Consider the following 12396-nt stretch of genomic DNA (forward strand, 5'->3'; position numbering starts at 1 on the left):
TCCAGATCTCACTGCTATAGCACATCATATGAACCAGTGTCTATATATTATCTCGGCACTAATTATATTTGAAATAAAGTTCCGGTTATATATACTTAATACCGGGTTATATACTGGGGGATATACAAGGCTATGGCATTAAGTGAGCGAATTACATGGGGTGTTGACAGGTGAGCATCCGTTCACTCACTAAATCCCAGAGCCTTGTACAGCGGTGGGTAATAAGTGATGGAACACAGCGATACCTGTTTTGGTAAAACGCCACCAACATTGAGTGTTTGTACTCTCAGGGCGTCACTTATTACCTACCACTGTACATGTATGTTCATGTATGTACTTGGGGCTTTCAAAGTTCAAACCCTCCAAAATTGTAAACTAGAATGTTCCACGTATCTCATGATCACCATAAAGTTCACTTGTAAATATCGATTTTTTGAGTTAAGATACTGCTAGATATCTTTGTTTTTATAATACGCCTTATGATTAGGCTGCAAGTTGACAAACTATAGGGTTGGGTTGGGCGAGTACTCTAGGGTCTGCTGTGGTTGTAGAGCTGTAAGATAAGTGGCTCAAACCATAGTCTCGTTCCCAGACTATTGCACTGCGTAGAATCAAAAAACACAGGCTGGGCACGAGACTACTCAAACCAGTAAGCTAAATTTATTCACATGCCGTGCCACTACTGTATTGCTACTGCACCAGATACACCTCCCTTTTTGCTGCTGTGTTTACTCTATTAGATGAGAAGAAAAATACGAGCGCTGCGTACCACTTCAATCCCATACTCCCTTCCCTACCATTTTTTCCTTTTTCTCCAGCTTCCGTACCTAACCGTTGACTATTCTGGCAGTGAGATGTCTAATTGGCGAGAATTGTAAAGCGCAGCCGGATAAGAACCCAGACCTGCAAAATGCGATGATTTATACAATGTATCTAACTGACAATACTTAACCCAGGAGTATTTGCCGGGAGATGAATTTGAATATGTTGCCTTTTTATATCCCGATATATATGTAGTAACTTTCCATATGGAGCAACTATTGTATCTACTAGTAGAAATAAATAATGGCAATGAGGTTTAATGCCCAAGCCGCCAAGACCCAACGATCACCAACCCGTAAAGCTTGTCCTATCCACGTGCACTGCATTGAACACCGCAACCCCGCAACTATTCTCACTCCGATACCGCAATCCAACATGGCGCCTACCCTTACAGCGGTATATGGATCTCCTCTTTCCACGGAGCCTCATATCTTCTCATACCCTCTACCGGAATCCGTAGCTTCTTCTACGACTACGGCTACTGATGCAAAGACACAGCATCTTTCGGACCTCCGAGCGGCGGTCATAAGACTTCAGGAGGAGATAAATACGTACTTAACTGAAAGAATGCAAGCGGAGAAAAAGGCGGAAGAGGATGCGATGGCGGAGGAAAAATACGGCGAGGAGGAAGGAGAGGAGGAGGATTAAGGTCATGAGGCAGGTGCGGATGTCATACGGTTTTGAAGATTTTTTCTACTTGGCGGGAGAAGGCTTTCGGTATTTTTTTGCAGTACTTGTTACGCAAAGGCTGTCGGTTGTCAAATCTCAGACTCGACCTCACCTTTCTCTTTCTTCTTTCTTTTTCGCAAACCTTGGAGTCCGCGGTTTGTGTAAAGCTTTGTGAAATTCCCTTCCCTTCCCGCTCGCTCTAAAAATCGGAGGACCGTGTCAAATCTGGAAACTCGTTTGACGAAAGGCTGTTGCCTAGCTGAACTGGCAATCTTTTGTCAAATCGCGATATTATCCTATGAGAAACTCATTTCTTCTCTTGCTAAAAAAACATTTCTTGAGGAGGATATGAGCTCAACAAATAACCAAAAGAAAAAAAATAAACCCCTGTGTGAAAGTAAAAGAACAGACATCATTAAAACTAGAAGAAAAAAAAAGTCGACTGAACCCCGAAAATCCTTATCTGTTATCAAGCGTACACGCTCGTTTGTAGCTTTTGCACACCTACCAACGGGTGGGGGGAAGAATAAAAACCATGTTGTACAAAGCAGCCCGTACTTTACATTTCCTTCTGAGCACAGCCATAATGTACTACCATTCCACTTAACCGAATATAAATTATGTCAGTATTAGCCATAGTTGGAATAGAATGGATGTTACATACCTTGCAGTTCTCAAAATAACACTAGTCCCCAACTTTTTGTGACAAACCGGGCACACCCTTTCCTCGCCGACAATGACATGCTTATTCCGGCTTTCTAACAATCTTTCTTGGACATCTACCCTAAAACTTGCCCTTAGTTGGGCTGCCATGCGGTTTTCTACCATACGGGAATTCGTATGTCTGATCCGGCTCTTGAAATAGGTTTCCAGATTCGAGATTTTGATGTCTTCAGGTATAAGCTTTAACGCGTCTGAAGCTTCTAGCCTTGCACCGTGCCGAGACAGAATTGAAAGTGCTGGACCGAGCTGCTGCATATACCCCGGTGGGGGACGTAAATAAAGAGAGAGGAGAGTATGGTAGACTGTCGTAGGCTTTGAGGTCTCGGCGGGATCTTCAGGAGGCGAAGCGTGGTGGATTTTAGCACAGTATCTATTACTATTAGCGTATATTTAGTAAATGGGAGAGCATAATATATACTCTTCGGCCTTCTCATGATCCTTCAGCTTGAACACATAAATCTCTAAGGCTGTCTTATGTTGTCCCATATTACTCAATACCACTGCCCTTGCCTCATAAAACTCCGGATCATCCCTCGGTAACCATCCAAGAACTTTCTCATTCCGGTATTGCTTTGAGCTAACCAGAAAGTCCAACAACTTCTCTCTCCATTTCAAGCGTTCTTTTTCTCGTCCATCAAAGTCATCCTCGGTTAGAGTTTGTAAATATAGCCAGACCATCCGAGTGTGGAACTCATGAGTTGGGTCGCCGAGCTCGTTGATGATATACTCCAAATACTGCACGGCAAGCATTCTATCAATCTCCTGTAGATACTCGAGAACTTTCCCTCTCGGTAACGATTCTGCGTTCTGGGAGTCGGTAGTGAAGACTTCCATCCCTAACTTTGGGTCTATCATTAGCGGCCATCTGGCATATTCAAGGATCAGGTCAATATGAGCGGCCTTTAGGTTCTGCAAGTACCCAATCGTCCTTTGTGGGCCCTGTAGGTTCATGGCGCGGGAATCTACACGCTCCTCCTGCCCGAACTGTCTCAATAGCTCTAATGCTTCTTTATGAAGCTCCTTCTGACACAAAAAGTCGACTAACTCTGTAAACATTCCCAGGTCCTGGAGTTTTTCACTAACGACCGCCGGATCGCCGTGTTTCTGGACTCGAACGAATGGACCGACTAAGCGGGGATTCGTGATAATATAAATCCTGAACAGAGTCGTATCTACAAGCCTAGCTGCCTGCATGAGGCTGTCTAGCCGTGTAGTGGCATCCTCCTTTAACATTTCAACATTTTCCGTATGGTTCGCAAAGCTAGCATCAAAGAGGTCATTCTTTGAGATTGAAACTGGAGAGGCGGGGCTACCGGTATTTGTGAATGTATCAAGCGGCTTTCCATCAGCATTGAAATATTTCGATATCTCGCGCCGTGTGTCTGCTAAAAACGCAGCCAACTCGTTGGCAGCTGTCTTTAGCTCGTCACCTTGTAGTATTGGCGGTGCTTCAGGGACAGTTTGAGTGTGCTTTACAGTGATACTCGCTGTATCGCTGTGATCGTCCGGTACAACCGCCGCCGCGTTACGTCGTACACCAAATGAAAATATGGAAGAAGTCTCAGAGTTCTTCTTCATGTGTGACAGATTTGTTTTCTTCAGCTCGGCAAGGTAAGAAGGGGGCTGGGCTTTCCCGGCCTCCACCTCCGCCTCTTTCTTCCTGCCAAGGTTCCCACTTTCCGCCGGCGTTTTATTGGCTTCTGGCGCTTCTTGTATAGTCGTAAGGGTCTCATCGCCTTGCTCAACTACCTCAGGGGATTTCGTTGCTTCTGTTGCTTCTGTTGCTTCACCTAGGCCACCATCCTCAGCAGTTTCAGAGGGGTCATCATCCCCCGAATCTGCAGACTCCGTTGTATCTTCTTCGTTCCTATTGGTCTCAACAATCGACAAATCACCTGCAATAACCCTAGGAAACAGTCGTATCGCCCTTTCTGGTGGTGCTGAAACTTTAATGAAAAGATCCATACTCTCTCGATATTTCTTTTTGTCAAACAATCTCTCTGCCTTCAGCATTTGTACCTCTCGTAACTTTTCCTCTTTGCGATCTTTCAACAAAACATTTTCAAGGATTTCTAGTAGACTGATAGCTTCATCTAGATGCTCACCATCCACGAGCTCCTTGATCTGTGTCTCGTAATCCGCTGTGCTCATGCGCCATACCTGCGTTGGGGATGCGACGTAAAAGAGCTTTCCCGCGTGGACAAGGGACACGTTTGGTGGGGGGACGTTAAGAGTTGATACATTAGGAAGATGTATTGTTTGTAGTAAAGTCTGTGTTGACGGATTACGGACTTCCAGGTGTTGTTTGGATGTGTTAAGAGATACTAAATATGGGTATGAAAATACAATTGAATCTGGAGATACTGGCCATGGGATTGGTGGTCTATCGGGTATAACGTTGCCTTCCTTATCGATGAACAGGCTTGTGGCTAAAGAGTATGTGTAAGTAGTTGTGACAGGGAGCGGGCTTTTCAGCCATACTTACTATCTTTCACTAACAAAAGCTCATCTCCTCCTAAATGTGTACTCAATGGTTTCGAACCCCATCCTCCCATCCCCATGTATGCCGACCAGCCCACTTGCTCTCCACCGCCTACTACAGCGGCACCATTGCCTTTACTCTCTGGTGGGACTATATCTTCAATAGCACCAGTCTGTACATTGACTGTCACAAATCCACCTGATAACCCCGCCACAACCTTTTGTCCACTAGCCCAAGTCAAAGACCTAATAGCCCCACTCAAAATGACTTCCTTGCCTTCCTGAAACTCCTCATCGTGCCACGAGTACAGTAATAGTCTTTTCTTGATTCCGATGGCTAATCGACTAACGATACTAGGAATTTGTGTTGTCTCATCTTTTTCAATATTACTGGTCACAGCAAACGTAGTGGCTCCTTTCGTCTTAGATAATGTTTCCTTGAGGGTGAACTCGTCAAGGTCGTGAATATGAACGTAATTGTCACTGAGTGTGACGAGAATCTTAACCTCCTTTATACAAGCCAGAAGCTCGATCGACCTTCGCGAGAACTTGTCTATTGTACGTAGAAGTGATAGTGATATCTCGGGAGTGTCTGGATTTAGTACTTGGCACACCCTTAAGGTGCCATTGGAAAGACCTAATAAGAGCTTGTCGCCTTCACAATGAATGTCAGCCTCAAGAATGCAAGAGCTAGCGGGCATGGAGTTATTGCTGTTGTTATTAGGTCGTCCTACCATATGCCAACAAAGACTCAATTCTGAAGCGCTCTCTCGGGCCGAGCTCCAAGATTGAGCGAGCATTAAAGGCGTTGAGCATGGCAGAAGGTAGCCAGCCCGCGGCAGAGCTGGGTCAGCTATTGTTATTCAAGAGCTAGATTGGTAATCTATAAAGACGACTGTAGACCGATATAATGAGAAGGGGTCCGATAAAATAGCGATCGCGGGACAACTCAACTCTACTCAGACAGAAGAGGAGACAGTCAAAGAGACTGGGCCACACCACCAGTGGGGAGTTGATGCAGGATGAAGTCGCGAAACGGCCAACACTGACTGTGCCAAGAGGTATGACCATGCACCCCAAGCGACATGCCCAGATTTATTGGCTTAGAGCCTCACTAACTGATTGGCTGACTGGAGTGTAGAACTCAATATGCCGGGTCCCGTACAAACTCTACTATACCGGGTACAGGAATAAGAACCAGAAAATGCGAGTGACGATACAGGGACTATTTGTATGGAGTGGCGCCGCTCTGCCATACAAACAACCCTATTGAATTTTCTGGTTCTTTCTCCTGTACCTGAGTACAAAATCCTCGGGGAATTCTATTTTGCGGTTTACCTACTACAAAAAATCCCTATTGTACGGCATGTAGGTACTAGTAGTGAGTTTAGCGTGGCCATGGGTTAGGCTCCATTTGGCAGCCACACAAATCATGGTTGCAACGCCCCAAATCATGATCCTGGGCAAATTTTGAGCGTTTGGATACACCACCCCAAGCCCCAATCTAGAGCCTGGGAATCATGCCCCACCAAATATACACAAGTTTTGACATGGTGTGCCGTTGCAACAAAATATTGTTCAGAGGCGTTTGGATGGTCAAAATACAATTTGACCAAAATACAATTCCCATCATCCAAATCACAATTGGCAAGGATTGTGGTTGCTACGAGACGGCGCTTCCAAACAGAGCCTTAAGACCTACGCCACCCATGCGCCAGTTAATAGTGGTAATCAAAGTGCAGTTGAGGTGAGGCGAGTTGAGATTTTTGGCACCTCTATTCAATTGCAAAACCTCAAACGGATCTAAAAGGTTCAACGCACTCCAAAAAGCTCAACCAGCTTTTTGACGGTTGAGATTTTTGAGTCGAGCTGAGATTTGACAAAGAAGGCAAAGTTTTCACCAAAGCGAGGATAGAGTACAGTCGCCCGCCGTTGTAGCGAACGCTTGTATACCGAATATTTGCTGTACCGAACCACTTAGGCTACATAGCCTTTTTCCCAGCAGGGAGTTTGGTCTGCTGTACCGAGTAATCTGCTACACTGAGCGGAAAGTTGCTCAATATGCACGTTCGTTATGGCGACGGGCGACTGTACCCTTTCAAAAGTTCAACCAGTTGAGGTTTACAAGTGCTTCTTTAGTTTCCTACCCCTGTTCCCGAATTACAGTCGCCCGTCGCCATAACGAACGTGCATATTGAGCAACTTTCCGCTCAGTGTAGCAGATTACTCGGTACAGCAGACCAAACTCCCTGCTGGGAAAAAGAAAAAAAAGGCTATGTAGCCTAAGTGGCTCGGTACAGCAAATATTCGGTATATGTACAAGCATCAACACAGGTGGATTTTAAAAACCTGCAACTAAAAACCTCAACTCACCTCACCTAGGCCTCAACTGCACTTTGATTACCACTATCAATCAACGACCATGGACTTTATCTACATGTAATTACATATTCCCCCAGCAGAAAACTGGCAAACATCAATATTATTATGTACAGTTTGCGGTAGAATTATTGCGAAAGTTGGTTCCCGTGACCCTATTGGCCCTTAGAAGATCTGTTGCTACGAGCACAGACCACCCTCTTAGCTCTGACTTTCGCAATAGTCCTACCCTACCGGAAACTGTATGTAACGCACAGCGCTGTATCGTTTTGTCTCCCTGAAATACGGCGCCAATTTCTGGTCCCTCTCGGTACTGCATTTACTTACGTATATGTATGCAAAGTACGTATAAAATAAATGTATGCAAGGTACATGTATTTACATCGTAGTACAGCGGTGGGTAATAAGTCATCAGACGGAACGCCACCAAAATACGCGTTTGCAGGCAAAATTGTGGCTAGGTCGTCCGATGACTTATTACCCACCGCTGTACTACATGTAGTACTAGGTAGAAGAATCAAATGCTTTTATTTATCCATTATTCGTAAACAATTCCTCCGCTAAGTGTTTTGTATTGTATAGTACAGGTCGATCAAAAGAGAAAAAAAAGGATACCAGCTTTACCTTTGAAAAGAAACTAGCCCCCCTTCGCCTTTTTCTCTTTCTCAATTTTCTTCGTTTCTCCCTTAGATTCTCAACTTCCTCCTCCTTCTTCTTGTTCGAGAACTGCATCTTCTCATACAACTTACGCTTCCTTCTGGACATCATTATCTTTTGCATTTCCTTTTGCTCCTCCTCTTCTCTCTCTTGCTTACTCTTCCTCTTTTCCTTCTTCTTTTTTCTCCGACTGGCAATTTGACACCTGCTGCCTCTGCTTCCAATTCCCGCTGATGCTCTTGTTGCGCCTTCTCCTCTTCATCCTCAGACTCTGGCTCTTCCTCTTCCTCTTCCAATGCGCCCACTTCGATCGCTTCGTGTTCGTCTTCCTCATCTTCACTTTCCAAGTCCACTTCCATCCCACCCTCGATATCGTCCTCCTCATCCTCGCTCATTTCCTCGTCGGCGACATTGGGCGCGGTAGGATCATATGTCTTCTCGTCGACCTTGACCCATGGACTCAAGTGAGGAGGTAACAGAGCTCCAGGGCCGTACTCGGCAGGCGAAAGCAGTCTCCCGATATTAATACAATCCCAGATATACTGTGGCTGCACGTAAATGCGTCCCGGGATTCTTCCATTGACTTTCTTGACCTTGGATGCATCTGCCATTTCTTCATCGCCATCAATCGGCATGAGCGGGAGTGCAACTTGCTTGGCGGGGGGGCGATCAACAATCTGGTGGGTGATTAATGGATCATTCTCGTCCTCAGTGAACGCACCCTCTCCGAGAACCAAGTCCCATCCAATTCTCTTACATCCGAACGATCTCAAAAGGAACTCGAGTGGTTGTCTTGGAGTCTCGCGAGAGAGGAAGAAGGTGAACGGCGCAAAGAGGTTTGCTGGATCTTGAGAGCCTGAGGTCCCAACATTGCTCATGTGAGGTTGTAGCAGGACATCTGCGCCAGTGGCGACAGGCTTAAAGGTGTCAATAGTACTCTCCCCCATCACAGAATCTTCTTCCAGTGTAGTGGTCTCAACAGGATCTTCCTCATCCTTCTGTTCAAGCGAGGCGATCTTCTCGTTAAGTGTAGCAAGCTGCCTCGACATCGCCTTGGTATTGTTTTTATCATTTCCAGCAGCCGGTAGAAGGCCAACGCCTTTTGCCTCTAGGCTAAACGCTCTTAGTCCCGCACCCTTCGAGTCTGCATCTGCATCGAATTTTGGTGGATACACAAGGCCTTCTTTGGTGTAAAGTCTGAAAAGCACAAATCCAACCAAAGTGCTGTAGAATTCGACGAACGTGCCCATAACCCTGAAATCAACATCTGCAGGAACATTCTGCGCAAACTTATATGGTACTAGCCACAGAATCTCTTGACCTTGAATCTCCGCCTGGTAGTATATTCCCTTGATCGATAGGAAACTCTTTCTCAATGAATGCGTGCGGATGATGTAGTGCTGCCACTCATTGGAAAGCCTCTCGCATGTTGCAATAGTCTCGGGGTTGAGGTTGTGATTAGTTGGAAGGTTGGCAAAAAGAAACAACATAGAAACTGCATCGTCAAGATCACGGAGTGCGTCAGTGAAGGTGGGGTAGCGCTCTTTGACGATATGGTCAAGTTTAACTTGGGGCTTGTTATTAGTCTCGAGACGCTTTGCATCGGAATAGTCCCCACGGCCGAGGGCTTTGTTGAGCTTTTTGGCGAAGGCTTTGTGTTCGCGGAATTTTTCGAGGACGGGCTCGTGAAGTAGATATTGAATATCTTTTGTCTGTAGGCAAAAGTATTAGAATTTGATTCTGACAGTATACAGCACTACTTTTTAGCATACGTAGTAGAATGTAGTGGCGGCGGTAGAGCCCTTATTTGCCTTCCTTTTGTTCCGAGGTTCACGGGGGTAGATTCCTTCATACAGTGTATCAGTAAGCCTAATTCCTTGCCCAATTCGAAGAATTTTTGCATACCTTTAAAAATACACAATCTTCGGAAATCAGGCAGAGAAACCTGGAGCTTACGGACCGCTTTTGTTCTAGTTATGAAGTTTTTCGCATTGCCGGCAACACCTATGCAGCACAAGTTAGTAAAAAAGGTCAGTCAGGAAAATTGAAAGCCCAAGCCGCGGTCCAATTTTGTAGAACGGATTGTGCTGTAAGGGGTGAGCGGGGTTTATTACCCTTCTTCTTGATCCGACCCATTATGAACTTTATTATTTTCTGCTTTTTGATAAAGTACAATGTAGTTGGTTGGCTATTGGCGGGAAGAGAGAAAGTCGCGGAATTTTTTTCTTGTGAATCTGGGTTGCCACTAGTGTAGTGCGGCTCAAGAGTTGGCCTGCAACAAGGGGATTGTCTCAGCTTATGCTTCTTAATTTATCCCCTCACTAGCTGCTTGTTATGGCGCCGGGCACCAATAATCAGCAAATCCGGCCATTGGGTTCAAGCTTTTTCTCTCTACTAGTATAGAGTAGAGACGTATGTACGGGTTATAGAGTATAGAAAAAAGTTTATTTTTACCCCCCCAAAAAGTACAACACTGTAGCTGTATGTGGGTGTATTTCTCGTACCGGGGGTGTTTGGTAATTGGGCGTTGACACTCAAAGTCATCCCACAGACATTGTGATTTAATTCCATACATGTATAGCTATACTCGTATACCAGGGTAGGAACCAAAAATGCAAGTGACGGAAACAGTAATGATTTGTATGAGAGATCACCGTCACCCCATACAAATAATCCTTGCCCTGAGCAACTGGTTCTTTTCGTAGTTCAGAAGCAGATCTATCTTTCTATACAATAATCTTATCCTCCATGCTTTTAGTATCTTCACATTTTCCTGGCCCCAACTCCTACATCACAACTTAGAGACATGCTGAATTAATTCTGAGTACTTGAATACCTTCTCTAGCTAGATAGATACCTTACTACTCGTTGGCAAATTTTGTCCACCTGGCGGTGGTTGACCAAGTGCCCCCGAATACCAGTTACCCGGCCTGATAGGACCTATGACTCGAGAAGCTATGGTGGGTATGTAAACTTCGGCGTTTGCAGCCAATCAATCTATAGAAATTGGGAGATCTACTCCCATAATGGTACTAGCGCCTAGCCCAACGGTGGAACTTTCTCTAATTCCCATACAAAAAAAGTTCCTCTGAAGTTGACACACCCACCCCCATGCCTTCTCGCGCCATAGCTTAGTGGTTGAGCTGCTAGAGTAAGAAAGCTTTGGGTCGAGTTCATGGTTACATGCATGTGTGTACATCGTGCATTTTATTGTGGTGCGCTTTGATTATATCACATGAATTCACCTATCGAATCTAGCCCCATAGTGGGGGTTTAGAATTTATAGTAGCTACATGTACTCGCTTATCAAGTATGTGTTTGCCCAACCAGCAAAACACACTAAAAATTGAGGTTTTCAACTCATAAAAAGTCCTATAGTTGTACCAAAACTGCAACGATCAGGTATAGTATAATTTCGGTAAAGGGGATTCACGCCTCAAATTCTGGGCCTAATTGGTATACTGGTAAAGGTGGAGAGGAAATCAATAAAAGAACTTTTAGACGCCTTTTGCCTACAGGGCTTTATGGATATGGCTTAAAAACTGGCCTGTAGAGTCTTTCAGGTGTCTAGATAAAGGACAAATACCCTCAGGTGAGATGGGAAAGTTCTCGGGATTCTATGAGTTTTGCTGGTTGCGTAAATACATACTTGAAATGCGAGTATAGTATATGTAGTCCTAGGATCGATAACTACATGCATGTAGTAGTGTAGAAGTACCAGTAGTCACCGAGAGAGAGAGCTTGGTATCCATATTCCTTTCATTTACTTTAGCTTCTCGAAACACATCATCACGGTTGGAGAGACTTGGAATTCATAGAATTAGAAGGATGATTGAACAATGTTAATAGATACTTTTAAACTACCCAAGTTATCCCTCATCACAAATGGCCCAATTCCGTTTAGCCATTTAGGTGTGTAGGTGCACCAGTTCCTGGGGATAGTCCGGATCAGCCAAAGAGTATCGCACATTTATATTGGGCTTCAATTTTTTAGTATAATGTGGGGCTTGAACATCTGTACTCACCAGCGGGCTTGATGATATTTCCTGATGCATCCCTGACTTCTGAGTTTGCCTTTGCCCATGCCTTCCCCTCCTCGGTCTGACTCCAATGCTTCCCCGCTTTGATAAGTTCAAGCTCCTCCTTTGTCACTTTTGTCTCTGGATACCTCCCGAACCCCCTTGACTCGAATGCAGCCTCGATAACAGAGAGCGGTGCATTGATTCCGGCTTCGCGTGCGATGTCGAGAATTTCCATACGCCGGTGCGCAGCATCTTTTGTTGCCGTGGCGACGAGACGGTCGATTTCCTCTTTTGTGAGCTTTTGTGTGGAGCTTGACATTGTTTGTATTTGATGTTTGTGTGGAATGAGTCTTTGACGATTGGTGGTGGGTGATGATGAGGGGAGGTCTATGCTTATATAACAACACCTTGTCATAGCATTCTAACCTGTAAATAGATAGCGATGAGTTTAATACTAATGAATCAATTAATCGAACTAGATAGTACCGAATCATTTATTTCTTTACCCGCGGGCAGGCTTAATTAATCTAATGTTTAGCGGGTCAACTTCATGGCTTGTCACTCGCTATGTCATATCAGTGGTACTGTCATCCAAAGTATGCGTGTCAAGTAACGTAATCAGTCTTGGCACTGATTATGTTTT

At 44.9% G+C, this 12396-nt stretch overlaps 4 protein-coding genes across 4 annotated transcripts; 1 reads left to right on the top strand and 3 right to left on the bottom strand.

Annotated features, from left to right (window-relative positions):
* Positions 1-1065: 1065 nt before the first annotated feature.
* Positions 1066-1470, top strand: LAJ45_06232 (uncharacterized protein; the record flags this gene model as incomplete). The annotated part of the gene is made up of 1 exon (XM_046115797.1): positions 1066-1470. One exon carries the CDS (start codon positions 1066-1068, stop codon positions 1468-1470), a length of 405 nt encoding a protein of 134 aa, XP_045970906.1.
* Positions 1471-2050: 580 nt separating this feature from the next.
* Positions 2051-5511, bottom strand: LAJ45_06233 (uncharacterized protein; the record flags this gene model as incomplete). The annotated part of the gene is made up of 5 exons (XM_046115798.1): positions 2051-2093; positions 2156-2584; positions 2633-4643; positions 4700-5350; positions 5430-5511. 5 exons carry the CDS (start codon positions 5509-5511, stop codon positions 2051-2053), a joined length of 3216 nt encoding a protein of 1071 aa, XP_045970907.1.
* A 2330-nt stretch (positions 5512-7841) lies between these two features.
* Positions 7842-9867, bottom strand: LAJ45_06234 (uncharacterized protein; the record flags this gene model as incomplete). Its single annotated transcript, XM_046115799.1, has 4 exons — positions 7842-9443; positions 9504-9577; positions 9637-9735; positions 9846-9867. The coding sequence occupies 4 exons, from the start codon at positions 9865-9867 to the stop codon at positions 7842-7844; spliced, it is 1797 nt and encodes a 598-aa protein (XP_045970908.1).
* Positions 9868-11631: 1764 nt separating this feature from the next.
* On the bottom strand, positions 11632-12072 carry LAJ45_06235 (uncharacterized protein; the record flags this gene model as incomplete). The annotated part of the gene is made up of 2 exons (XM_046115800.1): positions 11632-11663; positions 11757-12072. 2 exons carry the CDS (start codon positions 12070-12072, stop codon positions 11632-11634), a joined length of 348 nt encoding a protein of 115 aa, XP_045970909.1.
* Positions 12073-12396: the final 324 nt, after the last annotated feature.

This window comes from Morchella importuna (assembly GCF_003444635.1).
Source record: "Morchella importuna strain M04M26 chromosome Unknown Morimp01GS018, whole genome shotgun sequence".
NCBI classification, from domain to species: Eukaryota; Fungi; Ascomycota; class Pezizomycetes; order Pezizales; family Morchellaceae; genus Morchella; species Morchella importuna.